The sequence below is a fragment of the Scyliorhinus canicula genome, chromosome 7, assembly GCF_902713615.1.
Source record: "Scyliorhinus canicula chromosome 7, sScyCan1.1, whole genome shotgun sequence".
NCBI classification, from domain to species: domain Eukaryota; kingdom Metazoa; phylum Chordata; class Chondrichthyes; order Carcharhiniformes; family Scyliorhinidae; genus Scyliorhinus; species Scyliorhinus canicula.
Genome location: NC_052152.1, coordinates 108,125,116 through 108,146,059, shown reverse-complemented (window position 1 = coordinate 108,146,059; position 20,944 = coordinate 108,125,116). Strand labels below are relative to the sequence as shown.

General features: G+C 43.4%; 1 protein-coding gene across 3 annotated transcripts in view; it reads right to left on the bottom strand.

Moving 5' to 3' along the window:
* LOC119969258 (RCC1 and BTB domain-containing protein 2-like) overlaps positions 1–20,944 on the bottom strand; it is a 133,451-nt gene that overhangs the window by 36,560 nt on the left and 75,947 nt on the right. For all 3 annotated transcript variants that reach the window (XM_038802632.1, XM_038802631.1, XM_038802633.1), the window contains exons 7-8: positions 18,766–18,908; positions 16,201–16,391 (exon numbers count right to left, since the gene is read on the bottom strand). In XM_038802632.1, coding sequence (XP_038658560.1) covers positions 16,201–16,391; positions 18,766–18,908 — 334 coding nt within the window. The remainder of the gene's footprint in view (positions 1–16,200; positions 16,392–18,765; positions 18,909–20,944) is intronic.

Sequence of the window (20,944 nt, the reverse complement as noted above, 5' to 3'; positions counted from 1 at the left end):
TCAGCCGTGCGTGTGCCTGGGACCCGGTCATTCTCCGGCTGTTTTCTGCACGATCCGCGGGCATTTCAAACGGCGCCGCTGCTAATCCGTCACCGGTACCGGAATTGGGGAGAGGTTTGCATCGATTTGCCAGTCATGAAACACCACGGGTCCCATGCCGGCATCGGCACTTAGCCGCAGGATCGTAGAATACAGCTCCATTTGTTTTTGAGCTTGGGGAGGTGAGGTCATTGTTGGGTGGAGCCAAGAAAGGCAGAGAGACATTTTGAAAACATCAGAGGGGGAGGTGTTGGAGAAACTTTGGAGAGAGGAGTTGCTTTCTGATCTGCCTGATGCTGAGTCCACAATTCTCCCACAGTAAGACAGATTGAGATCTGTATGCTTATTTCCTTGTTTTTTTAATGGGAAATTGATTAGTAGTGTTTCAGGTGTAAATGATAGCTGTTCTTTTTGGGTGTGAAGTTTAAAAGTTTAATATTGTATTTATAATAGTTTTGTTTTAAAACACCAAAGTCCTATTTATTTTGTGCAATCACTCCTGGAGCGAATCATTCTTACCACATAGTCTTAAAATAAACTAAAATATTGGGGCTTTGGTCCAGTATCCGAGCCACTGTTGGGGTTTGGTCTGGGATTGTAATAAAATTGGTGGCAAATCCGGAATCGGGATTAAGTATAAATTCTCGTTTGGTTTGGGATTATTGATAGTGAGCGTGTGTGGAACAATTGCATTCTTTCAGGTTTTCACATTTAATTAGCATATGACTGGAGATGGCTTTTTCAGTTGTGTTATGGGCCAGGGTTTAGAAATGAAAAATGAATGAAATTAATTTCATTTAGAAATGAAAAATGAGAGAACACCAAAGTATATTATGGAGATCATCTGACCCACAACTTTTCAATAGATTTTGATTATGGGGAGCACAAGGGCTCACTTTACAGGTATGTTGCACCAGAGAACTAAAAGTATTTTTAAACAAAAAACAATGTTTATTCTATGAATCTAGTTAACATTTTATAAACACGCAGTAAACAGTTTATCCACTACCAACCCTGATAAGCCCCAAAAGATACAGTACTCTATAGATAACTTTCCAAACAACATCTATACATCAAAACATCCTTGTAACAAAGGCAGTAGGTTTGCATTCCTTACAGAAACAGGTATTACTTTGAAATCAAGTGATCTGGAGACATTCTTTAGATTGCAGAGAGATCAATACACACATCTGCTTGCTTTGAATACAGCTCTCCAACTGAAAGTGAAGCTAAACACAGAGCCAAAAGCTTTCAGCACAAAACGAAAGTAAAAAGCAGAGCCCAGCTCCACCCACACAATGACATCACTGCACCCATTTGATAAAGCACACTTTTCTTAAAGGGGCATTCACATGACAGTTGCAAAAATGTTCCTGGGTGTGGAGATGATTACTCAGGATGGTCTACAAAGGGAGACTAAAGCAAAACCTTTGGGTTTGGCAGAGAAGCTGCAGTTAACCTTAACTAAAGGGGTGAGGAAAAAAGGAGATATTACAAGCCATAGCTCAATATTTAAATTTGCCAGAGACAGCCTGAATCATTAGAATTAGCTAGAATTCAATTACAAATAGAACTGAAGAAATTGGAAACAGAAGCAAAGGAAAAGAAGAGATTGGCAATGGCAGAAGAAAAGAAAAGGGAGGGCAGAAATGGAAAGAGAGTACAGAAAAGGAAAAAAGAGAGGAGTTTTTCAAAAGGAAATGGAAAAGTGGAAGATTGAGGTAGAAATGAAAAGATTAGCAAAGGAAGAAAGGGATAAGGAAAAAAAAGAGATTTGAACTTCGGAAACTGGTACTGCAAGGAGAACATCAAGGTTAGAGTTAAAGACAGAAGCTGAGGAAGGTCTAGAGGAAGAAGAAATGCTTCCGAGTCAAAGTTTGAGGGAAATGTTTAAATATATTCAAGCATTGCCAAGGTTTGAAGAGAAAGATGTTAACGCCTTTTTTATTTCATTTGAGAAAGTGGCTCAACAATTAAATTGGCCAAAGATCTTGTGGGTTCAAACAAAGTCGCAGGTAAAAGTAGCAAACTGTTCGCATCACTACCAGAGGAGGTATCTAGGAATTATGATGAAGTGAGGAAAACCATATTATGTATACATGAACGATGCCAGAGGCCCATAGACAAAAGTTAAGAAATCAAAGGAAAGAAACAAGCAGACATATATAGAATTCACAAAATTGGACAAAATAAATTTGATAGGCAGGTAAGAGCAATAAAAATAGACCAAAAGTATGATGCTCTTAGGGAAATAGTTATTTTGGAGGAATTTAAAGATTCACTTCCCACAGTTGTGAGAACTCATGTGGAAGAGCAAAGAGCTATAACTGCTAGACAGGTCGCAGAATTGGCCAATGATTTTGAATTGGTTCACAGAGCAAAGTTTGGCTTTCAACATCAATTTCAATTGGGATAGAAACTGGGGAAATGAGAAATTCATACGTGGTCATGCAAAGGAGGTTTAGTTGGTGATGTTAAGACGAGTATGCCTCAGAGTAAAAAGAAAACCTATGATAGTGGTCGACAGGTAAGAAAACTTAAGTGTTTTCACTGTAATAAAGTTGGACATGTGAAGTTACAGTGTTGGTAGCTTCAGAAAAGTACTGACTCTTAACACAGGATAAGCCAGTGGGCTTTATAAAAGTCTCAGTGGAAGAGGTGGAACAGAGTGTACAACCTGTTCAGAGCTGGTGGATAAGCAGCTACCAGAACTTTTTAAGGATTTTATTTGTGATGGTAGGATTTACTCGTGTGCACAAGGTGGAGTAGGTAGGAAGATTAAGATCTTAAGAGATACAGGAGCAAGTCAATCTTTAATGGTGAGAGATAAAGAGAGATGTTGTTTGGAAGGAGTATTGCCAGGTAATATGTGGAATTAGTGGTGCCACTATGTAAGGTAAGGTTAGAGAGTCTGTGAAAAATGGTGAAGTAATAGAAAAAGTACCTTTTTCGATGGGTAGAATTTCTTCGAGGTAATAATAGCTGGATCACAGGTGGGAATGAGAATGTGAAGCAGCCGAATAGCCTTGAGAAACAAGGAAGATGGCTGGATGACGGAATATGAAATGTGGGACCCGCTTGCAACTATGGCTAAACACCTGCTGTTTATGCTAAGACTGCTATATACTCATGTGCCAATAGATAACCTCAAAGTCTGTAAAAGCATGTATCAAAACTATGGCAATAACAAGTTAATCATGTATTGGAACTATGGCAATAACAAATTTATGCTTTGTAATGGGGGCGAACTCAAGTGAATGTAAGGGACAGCCCCCTAATAATACATATAAAAAAGGGATGTTTTGAGCAATACTTTGGCACTCTCCGAGGTGGTTCCCCAGAATACCTAGAGAGCGGCCCCGATCGCAATAAAGAATATTCTGAAGTATGGACGTGTTCGAGACTTTCTTCCGGACTGAGAGACAAGTGAATTAGAGACGCATTCACATTTTGGTGGCAGCGGTGGGATTTCAAAGAGTCTCCGCTGAGACTGGCGGCATAAGCGACTGATCGAGTTCGGGAGTGAAGGAGGAATTGGGCCCCCATTGTGAGTAAAGTTTTTGCCACTTTGGTAGTCCCCTCCGCTGTACCGTCCGCGATTCGGCCCCGCTGCCAATGCTCAGGGACGCTCCTACGAAATCCAGGTCAGTCCGGCGAACCCGTTTAAGGGAGGGAGTGTGACCCCTACAGTTATAGTCACAGGCACAGTCAGGGACTAGTGCTTTAAGGGACGGTATGTAGCCCCTACAGTTATAGCTACAGAAGAGGTTTCGGCATCATCATGATCCTTGCTTTTGTCTAAAAGTGCCCCGCGATAAGAGGCTTTAGAAGGGTGCGCGATCAACCGCAAGGTAACAATATAACAAGGACGTTATAACCTTGCAGTTAGATAAGCTTGCAGGCACGGATGAGCCTGCCTGAATTGGGCAACGGAGCAGGATAACTCCGTTTAAATTCATGATTGAATAAAGAGATCCAGGACCATTTCGCCAAATAAACAATAATCGCAAGGATCATTAACAGCCAATAGTGTTAGAGATGGGTAACAAGTTAGATACAACCTCTGATAGTGGAAGCGCGCTTCAAACCTTGTGTGAACAATATCCGGAATATTCCAAGCAACTGAGACAATTACATAGAACATAGAACAGTACAGCACAGAACAGGCCCTTCGGCCCTCAATGTTGTGCCGAGCCATGATCACCCTACTCGAACCCACGTATCCACCCCCCCCCCCAAACCTTACTTTTATTAGGACACTACGGGCAATTTAGCATGGCCAATCCACCTAACCCGCACATCTTTGGACTGTGGGAGGAAACCGGAGCACCCGGAGGAAACCCACGCACACAGGGGGAGGACGTGCAGACTCCACCAGACAGTGACCCAGCCGGGAATCGAACCTGGGACCCTGGAGCTGTGAAGCATTTACGCTAACCACCATGCTACCCTGCTGCCCTCGTCCAATTGTCAGGAGAATTGCATAAAAATTTAGGAGAAGAAAAATGGCCACTGGGGGGAAAACTAATGCATTAAAATTGGGTATAAAATTGACAGAGAAAGGAATAGTTAAAACAGCCAAGGTCTTTAAAAAAAAAGGAATGCACATATGGGAAAAGAACCAAGTCATTAGGCTATCCGCCTTGAATCTGTATATTAATCCATGTGAGTTTAAGCTCAAGTGGGATAAGGTGCTGTCAGGGACTGCGGAGTTCCCAAATCTTATCTCCCAGAATTCTGACATAATAAACTGCTTTGTTACTGATACTCAGGCCTTTGTGTGAATATTTTCACCCCTAACATTTAGTGTAAGTCTGGAAGGATTTGCTGAGCTGGACGCCGCTCGAGCCGGTGGACAAGGCGAGTAGTCAAACCTTTGACCGCCAAAAATTAGAGTCACTCGGCAAGGCGGACAGACGGTGAGGTAACATCCAATAAATCTGGTATCAAGGCCAAATGAGTAAAAAAGTCAGTTAAAATTTTTTTTGGGGTTTTTGAAGAGCAAAATACTCTGGGAAAAAAAACCAATGATTAAAGATGGGAGTGATTTCTGTGGAACAGAGAAAAATGGTGAGACACACAGAAGTAAAGATAAGACAAATAAAGTTAGAAGCACAAATTACATAAATTAAACCTTCACACCATTTGGAAGACAGGCTGGTTTAAAGGAATTGAGCTCTAACTCCTTTAAGCGTAGCAATAAAGTGAGTAAAGATACGGCAGTATAGATTGTGCAATCTAGCAAAAGACATCACAAAACTGCCAACAATTACGGCTAATGACTGTCCCGGAATGTCTCAAGAAGAAAAAAAAAATCAAATTAAGTGAAGTCCAAAAGATCAGAAAGGGGCTAAAACACTCAATTAGTTTTGTTCAGGAATATCTGAGGATGACTAACCCCCCTCCAAAAACGAAAAATGGGGAGGAAAATCAATACAAGATTACGGTTAGAAATTTAACAATGGATACATGTCGAGAATAACTTCAGATCGTTTCAAGCCGTCCAGATAAATTCGGCAGTAATTCAACTCATTTGAAATAAAAGAAAAATAAACATCCAGTAATGTCTCTTTCCAAAAACCGGTTAAATAACGAACATTGAAAATTGAAAGAAAGGATGGATAATGTCTGAGGTCACGTAGCGGATGGAGATGGCATCATGCCAAGTTCTCTACCACTTTCGATTCAGTACAAAAATGTAACTATTTCAGCAACAGGCCATCTGTACAAAGACATATACGTCTCTAAGAATAGCTAATTCCTCTAAAATTAATCAGTGGAAATTGACTTAAAAGGAATGACACAGATAAAGTTTCCAAAGGAGAATGAAAAATTTTGTTCAGTATTTTAATTGAGCTCCATTTTAGAGAAAGAGTGAGAGGGATAGAGAGAGAGAGCCAGAGACAGAGAGAGGGACTGATAGAGACAGCGAAAGTTGAGAGAGCGAAAGAAAGCGAGTCAGGGAGAGACAGAGATGGGATGGGGTAGTTAGATAAAGAGAAAGAGCGACAAGAGTTCCAGAGACAGACAGTTACGTAGAGAGACAGACAGAGAGAGAGAGTTTTAGGCATCTAAACTTTGTTCTGAACTATTCACTGTCTCTGTATTCAGACTTTGACTTCAGATCTTGGCTTTTAAAAGTTTTGTTACGAGCTGTGATTATTTGAAAGCTTCAAATTGTGTACGCATTGCCTTTAAAGATTATAGTTTGAGTACAGTTAACAATTTTTTCTTTTCAAAGGCTATCATTGGCATTTCCAGGGTAATTTTGATACACAGGGAATTTTAATCAGGGTGCAAAATCACGTATGTAAGAATAAGAAAATATTAGTTTCATGGTGTTCAGTGGAAGTTAGGATAATTGAAATACATATGACAAATTGAAATACATATGACAAATATGATCAAGCCGGTGTTTCATTAGTTCAGGGTTAAAACTTCCCGGACACAAATAATCATCAGTAGGGTGAAACTAACCTGTCTCACAACGCAGATGTTTTAATTATGAGATTGCAGAATTACTTATAAACAACAGATGGGTAAATGAAATATGTCCATGATCAACACAAAATTGAGTTTCAATAACATATTGTGTTTGCTGAAAGACTTGATAACGGGAATTTGGCAGCACTCCAACTTTTACTCCCAGTCCATTTGAGTGAAAAATATAAAAAAATATTTAGAGATGCGAATGGCATCATTCCAATTTATCCACCCACTATACGCCCCTTTTTGTCTCTGCAAGAAAATTAACCATTTCAACAAGCTTTTGTGTGTAATCTAGAAGATGTCTTGACACTCCCATGGTGGGTTTGCCTGCGAGCTCTGGCCCTTTTAATTCTGATGAAGTAATGAACAGTCCACACAGCTGAAGGTGCATTTTAATTGGAACTTACAATTCTTAAGTTTTGAATTTTCACCCTCTTAACGACCCAGACCTGACCATGTTCACAGATGGAAGGGCTTCCATCGGTGAAAGGGGGAGCGGTTATCAGGATATGCTATAGTCAAGCAGGATGGGGAGACAGTAGAATCAGCAGTATTTTAAACTCCATTCTCAGCCCAACAAGCAGAATTGTTCGCATTGACACGCGCATGCGCACTAGGAGAAGGCAAAAAAGTAAATATTTATACAGACTCCAGATATGCCTTTGGAGTCGTACATGATTTTGGACAATTATGGAAGAACAGAGGATTCTTAACATCCGCTGGCACCCCAATTTCCCATCAGCAGCTAGTAACCCAGTTACTCCAAGCTCTTATGCTCCCAGAAAAGATAGCAGTGATAAAGTGTACTGCCCATACAAAAGGAAAAACACCAGTAGATGAAGGAAATAGGCAGGCAGACCACCAAGCAAAAGAAGCCTCCCATTCAAAGGAAATGGTGGTGCCTAAAATGATGAGCTAGACTAGAAGCTCAAAAGACAAGTCTCCCTCTGAAAAACCTATGCCGACTATTACTGACGTAATCCAGCTACAGGACGCTCCTGCTAGCGATAAAAAGTTATGGGAAGAATTAGGATGTACATATGATAAAGAAAATAAGCTGTGGGTCACCCCAGCAGGGCAGACATGTATGCCCGATGCTTTGGCAGCCTGGGTGGTGCTCGCGCTACAGGTGATATATTGTTAAAAACCTGGTGGCATCCCAGACTGCAGGAGATCGCCCAACGAATTAGCAGTCGCTGCTTGATATGCCAGCAGTATAACCCTGGGAAGGCTGTCCCCTGCGAGCAGGGGAAGACACCATTGTCCGAGGGTCCCTTTGAGACCCTGCAACTGGACTACATTGAGTTGGAAAGATGCCAGTGTTATAAGCATGTATTAGTGATTGTTGATGTGTTTAGTAAATGGATAGAGGCCTATCCTACTATAGATAATAAGGCTTCAACTGTAGTAAAAGTTCTTACGCGTGAAATTGTACCAAGATTTGGAATTCCCTATCGTTTAAGCTCTGATAATGGACCTCACTTTGTGGGACAGATCAATAAAGAATTCAGCACTCAACTGGGAATTAAACAGCAGTTACACTGCGCCTACAGACCCCAGGCAGCTGGGATAGTGGAAAGAGATAACCAGACTCTGAAAACCAAACTTGCTAAGCTACAAGCAGAGACCGGAGCCACCTGGCTCAAACTTTTACCTGTTGCACTTTTCCAGATCAGAACCACCCCTGCGGGAAAGACTCGATTGAGCCCCGCTGAAATCTTGTACGGAAGACGCCTTCGCACCCCCTGGGACTGTCATACATCCAGAGACATTCAGTTCCACCACATGACTACAGAAATGGCTAACTATATAATAGCCCTCACTAAAGTCTTAAAGAGTCTCCACTTGCGAGTACGTGCCACACAAGAGGAAGTGCCACCCTTAGCTAGCTCCGATATTGTACAACCGGGAGATCATGTGATGATCCGCAATTGGACACGGAAGGGGTTGGAACCGCGTTGGGAGGGACCATTTCAAGTTCTCCTAACCACCCTCACAGCAGTCAAAGTTGAAGGACGTAATGCATGGATCCACATGCACCATTGTAAACTAATAATGTTTGCATGATCACTAACTCTCGTTTTAAAGTTCTAGGTACATGTGGCTGATCGTTCAACTACAGGATGAGGCTGCCTTTTGTCCTCGCGATCCTCGCCAGCACACTACTGTGTGCGACCGCTCGAGACCAGCGATGTAGACCCGGCAGACGAATTCTGCATCTTTGTCGGGACACCTTTAGCTGTGCCAACAGCACCACAGATGAGACCTTGTGGATGGTGACCCCGGTAGATACCTGCACCAACATCATTCATCAAGACGAGCAGAAGCCTCGGTTCCTGACTACCTGCGGATCCCTGACCTGTGATCGCTACGCTTGCCGGTGGGACCACCGGTGTACGAGGAAAGGCAAGCCACGAGTTCCTGAATGTAAGACTATCCATACTCACCCGCCTACCAGGAGGAAGCGGGCAACGCACCATGTGACTGCAAATTCATTCCTGTTTATGTCTTATACTTATGCAAAGAAATTGAATGTCTCCTCTTGTTGGGTATGTACGCATGTTCCTAGCCATGCCCATGGGGGTATTCCCTTGGTCCCTCTTTCCTATTTGATCGAGGAGGTCGCAGAATGGGCTCTGCGACGTAATCGCACCGATCCTGATAATGATACACAAGACATGATAGATTGGCGATCGGCCAGGTTCAATATGAGCAGATTTAAAGGATGGTGGTGGCCGAAATTTACTGCAACCCGTCAGCTGCCCTACCTGATCCTCCCCAAGTATGCTAAATTTCCAAAAGGCAGTATATGTTTTAAAAAGGATCATGCCAATGGGACCCACCCGGTAGGTACCAGTCAATGTAACCAGACCTTGATTTGGCAACGACCCATAACTAATCTTACACAAAAAGGCTTGTTCACCTTTAATTAGTCAGCAATAGAAAACCATACAAGTGGCGGCCCCTGGAGGGGGGAGCCGACTAGAATCATGATGACGGATGCCAAGGGGAACTTGACCTCGTACAATGATACCTATTTTATATGCGGACATAAAGCATATCCCTGGTTGCCGGAAAATTGGTCGGGTTCTTGCTATATGGGCTTTGTAGTCCCTGGCATCACCCATTATACAGATCTATACAAACATCCCCATGCCCGAACCACTAGGTCCCTTGTGCCTTGGGAGGTAATAGCTACTGTCCTTTGGCCGCAGTTCGGCAGTATTAGATCTCTCCAAAAAGTCACCCAGCTCCGGGATATATTGGAGCAGGTGGCTAATGATACCACGGAAGGACTCAGTGAGCTCAACGCAGAGTTAGTAGCTGTCGGACGGTTGCCTTACAGAACCGCATGGCTCTAGACTACCTCCTCGCCAGCAAGGGAGGTACGTGTGCAGTAGTGGGTTCTGAGTGCTGTACCTATATCCCTGATAGCTCGGAGAACATTACTCACCTAGTGGACCACATTAGGGATGGGGTAAAGAGACTCCGCCAGTCCTCCTCGGATGACTGGTGGGGAGAGCTGTGGTCTAGTTCCTGGACCAACTATCTGTTTCATGGATTTATTATCTTTATTTGCCTTTTGCTATGTATCATTGTAACCTGTGTTAAATGCTTTTGTAATCGTTTAGGCGCCTCTGTGATGCCACAGATGCTGCAGCGGCTTTCCCAGTTAGACAAGCAGGACTTAGTAGATGCCGGAAATGTGTATGAGGACATTGGACCAAAGGATGATTTCCCGGAGGAATTCCTCAGACTCTCAAGGATAAGTCCCTGAGGGCTGTGTGATCATGGAATGATCAAAGGTGGGAATGAGAATGTGAAGCAAGGGTTAATAGCTAGAATAAGCCAGAATTAATTGGACACATTAGTGGAAAATCACAAATAGGGGAGTTGTTATTGAATTCGTGAGCCGACTCATGACTGTAAGCCAAATAGCCTTGAGAAACAAGGAAGATGGCTGGATGACGGAATATGAAATGTGAGAGCCGCTTGCAACTATGGCTAAACACCTGCTGTTTATGCTAAGACTGCTATATACTCATGTGCCAATAGATAACCTCAAAGTCTGTAAAACCATGTATCAAAACTATGGCAATAACAAGTTAATCATGTATTGGATCTATGGCAAAAACAAGTTTATGCTTTGTAATGGGGGCAAGCTCAAGTGAATGTAAGGGACAGCCCCCTAATAATACAGATAATAAAGGGATGTTTTGAGCAATACTTTGGCACTCTCCGAGGTGGTTCCCCGGAATACCTAGAGAGCGGCCCCGATCGCAATAAAGAATATTCTGAAGTACGGACGTGTTCGAGACTTTCTTCCGAACTGAGAGACAAGTGAATTAGAGACGCATTCACAGGAATGCAGCCTATTGTGGGAATAGAGTCAGGTTTGAATAAAGCCAGTGGAAAGTCAACCAACTGAGATGTTGCAAGAAGTACATCTGTGCTTTTTTCCTGATTGTGTGGTAACCAGATCACAAAGTCACAGGTTGAGACAGGAGGAAGAGAACTTAAGGAGTGCCAATAGGGAAGCTGAGGTTCAGTTCTCAGAAACCATGTGTGATGGGATGGTTATTTAAGAACAAGAGCAGGTGGTGGATGAAGCAGACATCTTTAGTTCTTTAGATTTGGAAGGTGCTTCCGAAGGAGCTTGGTGAGTTACTACAGCTCATCTTGTAGATGGTACACACTGCTGCTGTGGTGTGTCATTGGTGGAGAGAGCAAATATTTGTGGAAGCGGTATCGATGAAGTGGACTGCATTGTCCTGGATGGTGTTAAGTTTCTTGAGTGTTGTTGGAGCTGCACTCATCGAGGCAAGTGGGGAGTATTCCATCACACTCGTGACTTGTGCTGTGTAGGTGGTGAACAGGTTTTGGGGAGTCAAGAGATGAGTTACATGCCACAGGATTCCTAGCCTCTGACCTGCTCTTGTAGCCACAGTATTTATATGACTAGCCCAGTTCAGTTTCTAGTCAATGTTATCAATGTTGATAGTAGGGCAGTGATGATAATGCCACTGAATGTCAAAAACGAAGGTTTGATTTTCTCTTAATGGAGGTCATTTCCTGGCACCTGTGTGGCACAAATGTTAATTGCCACTTGTCAGAGCAAGCCTGGATATTGTCCAGGTCCTGTTGCATTTGGACGTGCATTAGTATCAGAGGGCAGCACGGTGGCACAGTGCTTAGCACAGTTGCTTCACAGCTCCTGGGTCTCAGGTTCGATTCCTGGCTTGGGTCACTGCCTGTGTGTTGTCTGCACGTCCTCCCCATGTCTTCGTGGGTTTCGTCCGGGTGCTCCGGTTTCCTCCCACAGTCCAAAGACGTGCAGGTTAGGCCATGCTAAATTGCCCTTAGTGTCAAACAGAAGGTTAGGTGGGGTTATAGGGATAGGGTGGAGGTGTGGGCTTGGGTGCAGTGCTCTTTCTAAGGGCTGGTGCAGACTCTATGGGCCGAATGGCTTCCTTCTGCACTGTAAATTCCATGATTCTACACTCAATCAAATTTTGCCTTGATGTCAAGTGCAGTCAATCTCACCTCACGTCTGGGGTTCAGCTCTTTTGTCCATTGTTTGAGCTGCGGACTCATGTCAAAGGAGAAAGGCAAATTCACAAACACAACAAAATTAAATTGGACCAGGATAAATCAACAAAATGTCTGAGACATGGAGAAGAATCCAACAATGAACTGACGGTAATATGTCCAAGTCAGTGCTATTCAGGGGTGGTGTCAGGTTTGAAGTGGTGTACCTGGCAAGGCTGAGTGTAACGTTTCGGCCGAAAGATCATTTTTTTCAAAACGTCAGTGGAGGTGGCGGCTTTTGTCAAGGAGCGTGGACTTGGACTTGATTGAATGGGAACGGTTGGCAGGGATTGGTTTGAGAAGGGTTGTAGTTTGTATCTGTTGTATGTTTGGGGTTGAAGGGCCTACGGTTGTCAGCTGGTAGTGGTCAGGGCAATGGAATGGGGAATATACGGTCCCATGGGGGAGTTTAAGTATTCTGAGAGCGCTGGGCTTTGATTACTCTTCCGTAGTTGTACTTTGAGCATATATTCTGGGTAGTGGGTTACTTTTACTATATTTAAAGTTTCAGCTCGTGAATGGGAATGAGGTGGGGGGGGGGGGGGGGGGGGGGGGGGGGGCTGCGGCTTGTTGGGCCTGCTTGAGCAAGGTTTAGTGAGCCTAACTTATTTGATTGGTGGAAAGACGGGGAGAGAGGAGGCAATCTTTTTTCTGGAAAGCTTTTTCAGGGTTAAGGGTGAGGGGAGCTGGGAAGTGGGGATCTGACTGGGACTAAGAACTTTTAAGTGTCTCCTCCTTGGGATGGAGTTGATGGTCGTCTTGGGTGGTTCCTGGGCCCAGTCCTGTCTGAGGTGACCACCTTGTTCTTTTATCTTTAGGAATTGGTCACAGTCAGTGGGTGTGGATTTTTTGCTCTTCAAGGGTAGGGGGTTACCATAAAATCATAGAATTTACGGTGCAGAAGGCGGCCATTCAGCCCATCGGGTCTGCACCGGCCCTTGGAAAGAGCACCCAAGTCTTCACCCTATTCCTGTAACCCAATAACCCCACCTAACCTTTCTTTTGGACACGAAGGGCAATTTCACATGGCCAATCCACCTAACCTGCACATCTTTGGACTGTGGGAGGAAACCGGAGCATCCGGAGGAAACCCACGCAGTCACAGGAAGAGCGTGCAGACTCCACATAGACAGTGACCCAAGCTGGGAATCGAACCTGGGACCCTGGAGCTGAGAAGCCACAGTGCTGACCATTGTGCTACAGTGCCGCCCCATTTGTATGGATTTGTTTTGTGATTTATAAAATGAAAACTTTAATAAAAGGAATGGATCTCAAAAGTGAAGATGCATGGAGGGTTTTTCTACTTAAATTAGGAAGGACGTGGAAGCTTTGGAAAAGGTGCAAAGGAGATTTACCAGGATGTTTCCTAGAATGGAGAGTAGGTCTTACGAGGAAAGGTTGAGGGTGCTAGGCCTTTTCTCATTAGAACGGAGAAGGATGAGGGGCAACTTGATAGAGGTTTATAAGATGATCGGGGAATAGAGTAGACAGTCAGAGACTTTTCCCCTGGCTGGAACAAACCATTACAAGGGGACATAAATTTCAGGTGAATGGTGGAAGATACAGGGGGGACGTCAGAGGTAGGTTCTTTACCCGGAGAGTAGTGGGGGCATGGAATGTACTGCCTGTGCAAGTAGTTGAGTCGGAAACATTAGGGACCTTCAAGCTGCTATTGGATAGGTACATAGATTACGGTAGAATGATGGGGTGTAGATTAATTTGTTCTTAATCTAAGACAAACGTTCGGCACAACATTGTGGGCTGAAGGGCCTGTTCTGTGCTGTATTTTCTATGTTCTAAAAGAGGTTAAATGGTAATACAAATAATTGGATACTAAATTTAAAATAGATGAATAAATGAAGATTTGGAAATCATAGATGAGAGATTTCGATTGGTGTGATACTGTAGGAAGCTTTGAAAACAAAGTGACATTGTTTTGTGACGGTTCCTGTGATAGTAACAATACCATTGCCACCTGATGATACTGATGGAATATTTAAAGTTGAATTAATAGATTTGTTGGAAGAGTCTGGATATAAGTTTGTGAACTATCTGAAGATACTAGTTTGAAGAAATGGGGAAGCCTTGAAGCCCAAATCCTTATTGCTCTTCCAGGAAAGTGATACCTGCCTATGAGACAGCATTGTGCTATTGCAATCAGTATCAATATCTGATTTCACCCTGGATGAAGAATTCCTCAACTGCACTGTTCAAGGTGATCAATGGAACTTCGAAAATTAATGTTTGGAACAGCCAAGATATGTGATGCACGTTATTTGGATGGTTTGGTAATTAACATTGGAGATAGTTCCTTGCAGAACAGCTAGCATCACATATATTTGTTTTTGTGCCAGTATTCTCCTTTTAATGGCTGGCTGCCAGAGTTCTACATCTTCGTCCTATTATGCAGAGCTTGGAGAAGACAGCACCTTCAGCACATATTCTCCTCAGCTGTCCTAGTCTCCCAAAAGTGGGAATAAAAACATTTCTGCTCCCTTGAAGGAGGCCTGGATCGAGTTAGCTGAGCAAATCTGCAGCAGTAGAGGGGCACCAAGCATCTGGATCCAGTGCAGGAACTGAGTCCTGACATCCAGGTCATTATGCATCTACTTCCACTGTCTCGTGTCCCACAGAAACCTATTCACACTACTCTCCTCATCCCTACATCACTTTCTTCACACCCAATCACAATGGCACACTGTGTCATCTCTCCTCTTCACTCTTCTCACATTCTCATCTGCTACTTCCTCCTTTCAGTGCTTCCACTAATGTCATCACCATCTTCTCTGATCTGCTTGATTTTCGCCCCCACCCCCGAGCAAACCTGTCCAATTCACACTGTAATCACTTTCCACAAATACACGAGATCTCCATTCTTATATGTGCTTAATTCACTCCTTCATCTGATGCAGAAGAGGTACACATCCTTGCGAACCACTCGTGATGTTATTGCCAGAGGAGCACAGGAAACGGGGAGAGGGCTAGGACCAGCAGAGGATCACCAGGGATTGTAGAAGTGACCACAGTGCAGTTACACATTAATGTGCTTCGCAAGCGACTGTCTCAAAGAATTTTAGTCATGCTGGGAGCTGAAGGGTCTCACAGCATAACTGAGCAATTTCAACTAATTGAGTGTCTTGGCCACAAAAGAATACAGTCAAGAATCAACGACAATAGTTCCTAAAAAGTACAACGGTGAACCAGTTCAGTGTTTACCATAATCCAATAGCTTCAAAAGCTACCTTTTATGCCACAATTTGTCATTTTGGACTGAATTCAATTTCTCAGACAGCCACAGTAGGATTTGAACTTGCATTCACTGGACTATTAGTCAATGATCATTGTCCTTGCAATTATTCACTGACATTGCAAATAATACTACACATCTGCTTAGAATAGTGACTTGCAACAATCAATTTTCAGGAATCAAACTTTGCTTCAGCAGCTTTAGATTGTGACTTTTCTCCTCCACCTTAAACCTCTTTTTAAAACAATATCTCAATGCAACCCCACTCCCTCTCCAAAGCCAGGCACAATCGCTTCACAGCTCCAGGGTCCCAGGTTCGATTCCGGCTTGGGTCACTGTCTGTGCGGAGTCTGCACATCCTCCCCGTGTGTGCGTGGGTTTCCTCCGGGTGCTCCGGTTTCCTCCCACAGTCCAAAGATGTGCAGGTTAGGTGGATTGGCCATGATAAATTGCCCTTAGTGTCCAAAATTGCCCTTAGTGTTGGGTGGGGTTATGGGGATAGGGTGGAGTTGTTGACCTTGGGTAGGGTGCTCTTTCCAAGAGCCGGTGCAGACTCGATGGGCTGAATGGCCTCCTTCTGCACTGTAAATTCTATGAAATCTCTTTTGTTCTTAAAGTTGCTACATTTTGTTGCAATCTCTCACAGTAGCTACATTTTAAAATCAAACACATTCCCCCTCCCTTTCAGTTCTGATGAAGAGTCAAAAGGGCTCCCCTCCTGCTGAGTTTTGCCAGCATTCTGTTCTGGTTTCATATTTCAGCATCCACAGTATTTTGCTTATTCCAGTCCTCATACATATTCAATGGAAAATAGTTAAAATGTAAAATAATCTTACCGACAGACAAGAGGCGCCATGTAACTGCTGGAGAGGCAAAGCAGGCAAACACATCATCCGTGCAGGAGAAGTGAGTGAGTTGTGGGAGGATGACTGATTGGCCCCGGCATTGGCCCCACATGTACACCTGACCACCCTGGGTCTTAGCAGCTGAGGTGTGAGTGGAATGGCAGGCGGCAATCTCCACAATTCTAGGCAGGATCAAAAATGTGACAGAAACATGGTTCAGTAAATGATTCAGAGGAAAGGACACTAAAACCATATGTAAATCCCATGAAGGTTGTGCTGGGTGTTTGAAGAAATAGAAAAAAGTATTTATATGTGCTACATTTGGTGGTTTGTTTTATATCCAACTAATGAACAATTTTACGGCTTATAAGATGAATCATTTTCATTAACATAAAAGGAAAATGGGTCAATTCGAAAATTAGCGGCAACAACTCCTCTCAAGGAATTTCTCCTGGCTTTCCGATATTTGAAAGCACCCAAAGCAAAGAAGCCTCAGGCTTGACAGCCGGTGCAGACACAATGGGCTGTATGGCCTCTTTTCGTGTTGTATTTTGTTTCCACCAGGAAATAGCATATTGTTCAAGATTCTATTTACAAAGAGAGAGGGATGTTTTGTTTGGTTGACCATTTTTCTTTAAGAAAAAACAACATCGCAAGAAGAAGAAACTCCTGGGTTTCAAACTCACGACGATTAAAAAAAAAAAATCTTTATTGTCTCAGGTAGCCTTACATTAACACTGCAATGAAGTAAAATGAAATAAAATCCCCGAGTCGCCACACTCGCCTGTTCAGGTACACAGAGGAAGAATTCAGAATGCCCAATTCACCTAACAGCACATCTTTCGGGACTTATCGGAGGAAACCGGAGCACCCGGTGGAAACCCACGCAGACACAGGGAGAACATGCAAACTCCACACAGACAGTGACCCAAAACGGGAATCGAAACTGGAACCCTGGAGCTGTGAAGCAACAGTGCTAACTACTGCGCTACCGTGCTGCCCCTCGTAAATAAAAATACCAAAGGAGACCTAATCACCAGTCAGGTTCTTTCTATTGCAATAACAATTGAAACAATCTAATGCAATAACCCAGATCCATTTTTATGCCCAAGCAGAGAATTCAAATTTTTTAACCATTTACTTGATATGTAACAGAGTTAAATTCCAGAAACAGAGAAAAATTGAGGTATTTTGATGAAGTAAATTCAGGGAAAAACTAGCCATTTTCACTGGGTGCAGTCAATATATATTTAAGATGGTCATCAAGGCTGCTTGAGAGTTTTAAAATATTTTATTTTTTAAAACTACAGTGAGTTGCTAGGGTGTGGAATGTAATAGGGTAATAGACAAGTATTTGGGGAAAAAAGCAATCGTTATGGGATGAGATGAAGTAAATAGCTCTCTCAAAGTCAGTACAAGCATAATGAACTGTCGGCCTCTTTCTATGCTACAATATCCTCCACTATGACAAAAACTGAGGGGTACAGCTAACATGTCACTTATGACAAAACAAACTGTGAGCACAACAATTCATTACCTATGTTACGGTGATCACAAGCTGATATTAGACACAACACAAAGGTCATCCAAGATTATTCGGACAATTCATTGCATAAAGAACATAAAATGTTTTATTAAACCGTACATTACAAATGAAAAATAAAACTGCCATATCATTTTGTTAAATATTATTACAGCATTTTCACATATATTCAAACCAAAGAGCAACAGCAACAACATCAGCACACAACATGCAATAACCATAACCATACTGTCCCCCTCTCTTCCCTCCAGCCCACACCCCCCTTTTCTTTTATCAGAACAAATCCCAAACAAAAGCACCCCCACCACCATCGCTGACGTTTTACCAATACTTAAAGAAGTCGATAAACAGCCTCGACCTCGAGAAGAACCCTTCCTTCGAACTCCAGGTAGTGAACTTTATTTTCTCAAGGTGCAGAAACTGCAAAATTACTCACTCATACCCCCACTCAAGCAATATCCGCCTCCGGGCTATCAGGGAAGCAAAAGCCAAAACATTGGTCTCTTTCCCCACTTGTACTCACGGATACTCCGACACTCCAAATATTGCCACCCAAGGGTTTGGAACCACCTTCATCCCCAGAATCTTTGACATTGTGTCTGCAAACACTTTCCAAAACTCCACCTCCAGCCTCGGACATGCCCAGAACATATTAACATGGTTCGCCAGTCCCCCTGCAAACCCGCCACACCTATCCTCCACCCCTGCAAAGAACCAGCTCATTCTTGACAGTCATGTGTACCCGATACACCACTTTGGCCCGGATGAGACTCAGTCTCACAAATGACGAGGATCAATTCACCCTCCGCAAAGCCTCACACCGTACCCCAGCCTCAAAAACCCTCCCTAGCTCCTTCTCCCACCTGCGCCTTACTTCTTCCATAACTGTCTCTCTCCATCAACTCCCCACATATGTCTCACACTGTATCCTCTCCTACTTCTGCCGTATCTTATTTAAAGAATAATTAATAAAGTTAACCGAGTGATGTCAGATATTTTACAACAACCATTACCTTTCCCTGTCCACAGTGATCTGCACAGGACAAGATTGGTTGCTTTTAACCCCGCTGCCCAGCTGGCCATATGCATTAGCTCCCCAGGAATACAGTGATCCCTCATCTGTCAGTGCCAATGTGTGAGCATAGCCGCAGGCAATCTGCAAGTAAAGTTACAAGTTGCAAACATTAGCATTAGGCACTTTCAAGCTGAAACTAGAACAAAATTCAAACCACAGCTCAGGCAGCCTAGTATTAAAGAACACTTATACCATTTACTGCATCAGATTACACGGTGCAGATTTGATTTGGAGATAAGTCATATTAGGTTGCATTTGTACACAGGACTCCAAAGGCATAGAAATGTAGGTCTGGAAGCCTGTTATAGACCAGCTGCAAACAGCTCACTGGAGCGACTAGTCTTTGACCAGCAGTGTAAATATACCCAGTATACCGTACCTCTGCACAACATCACAAAAGGTTGTAGCAAATAGAGTCAAGTTGCAAGCTGGCTCTCAGGAGCAGTAGTATGCAATTCCTTCTGAAGGAAACAAATACATATTTTTTGGACTTTATTTTACATGATCATGTGGGGGTAGGATCAGTAAGTTTGCGGATGACACAAAGGTTAGCTGGGTGGTTAACAGGGCTTCGTCTGTGCTGTGTTATTCTGTGATTTACATCGCATAGCACTGCATGCAAGCAGTATTGACATGAGCTGGACAATTTGTGGGCAGCACGGTAGCACAAGTGGATAGCACTGTGGCTTCACAGTGCCAGCGTCCCAGGTTCAATTCCCCGCTGGGTCACTGGCTGTGCGGAGTCTGCACGTTCTCCCCTATTTGCGTGGGTTTCCTCCGGGTGCTCAGGTTTCCTCCCACAGTCCAAAGATGTGCCGGTTAGGTGCATTGGCCATGATAAATTGCCCCACGTGGCCAATAAGGTTAGGAGGGGTTATTAGGTTACGGGGATAGGGTGGAAGTGAGGGCTTAAGTGGGTCGGTGCAGACTCGATGCGCCGAATGACCTCCTTCTGCACTGCATGTTCTATGTCTAATTTCCTAAATCTTATTTATCCATGGCAAGGGTACTTGCACTGAGTACATTTAAAATTTAATGGTTGGGTACGGAGCTCAGTGCAGCTTTTTAAAGCAGTATAATATTCCTAGTTTAAATACCAGTTGCAAATACAATCAGCCATAAGACAATCTCTCTTCTGCTTTAGAATCAGATAAATCTTATAGCTTATGATTAGGACTTCCGGTGGCGTTATGCAAGGGGAAGATCTGCACCTTGGTGGCTCCCGCTAGAATACTGCACATTTTGCCCATTTCTCTCGGTTTCAGGGGGTATTTTCTTTTGAAAACCCACATAATTAATGTAATAAGGGTCCTACATCATTGTGTTATGGGCCAGGGTTTAGAAAACTCCAAAGTATATTATGGAGTTCACCTGACCTACAACTGTTTATTGATTTTGGTTATGATGAGCACAAGGGCCTCCCTTACAGGTGTTATTCAACAGAGGCCTTAAGCACTTTTAATCAAAAACAAAGTTTAATCTACGAATTTAGCTAACATTTTTATAAACATCCATAATAAGATTTTTATCAACTGCCAACTTAATTTTCAAATTATCAAGCAGTCTGGAAACAGCTTTTAAAATGCAGAGAAAAAAAAACCTTCTTTCAACCTGTGTAGAACTAAACCAGTTCAAACTCAAAACTTAAGTAAAACCAACTCCCAGAGCCACAGCCCAGCTCCACCCACACAATGACATAGCTGAAGCCATGTGATAAGGCAAAAACATTTCTTAAAGGGACACTCCCATGATAATCGAAATGCCCAGGAAAGTCAGGGAAAGACGATAAACGACAGGAGTTCGCCGATGGAATTGGAGACCCCTCAGAGTTCGTCAGCAGATAAAATGGTAGAGGCAGCCTCTGGGACTCCGACAACTCCACTAATGGCCGATGTGCTTTCAGTACTTTGGCGAAGGTGTATTCCGGATGGACATTTTTGTGATGGACAGAATGCTGCTGGCAGAGGTGGTAGACGCTGAATATTCAGCAATAGTGGTGTCAGTCCACACCCAGCACTGGGTGGACATGCAAGTTAGTAAAGGGAAGGCCTAGCGTCCGCAATGGAGGTTGGATGTGGGGCTGTTTGCGGAGGAGGAGGTGTGTGAGCGGGTGAGGG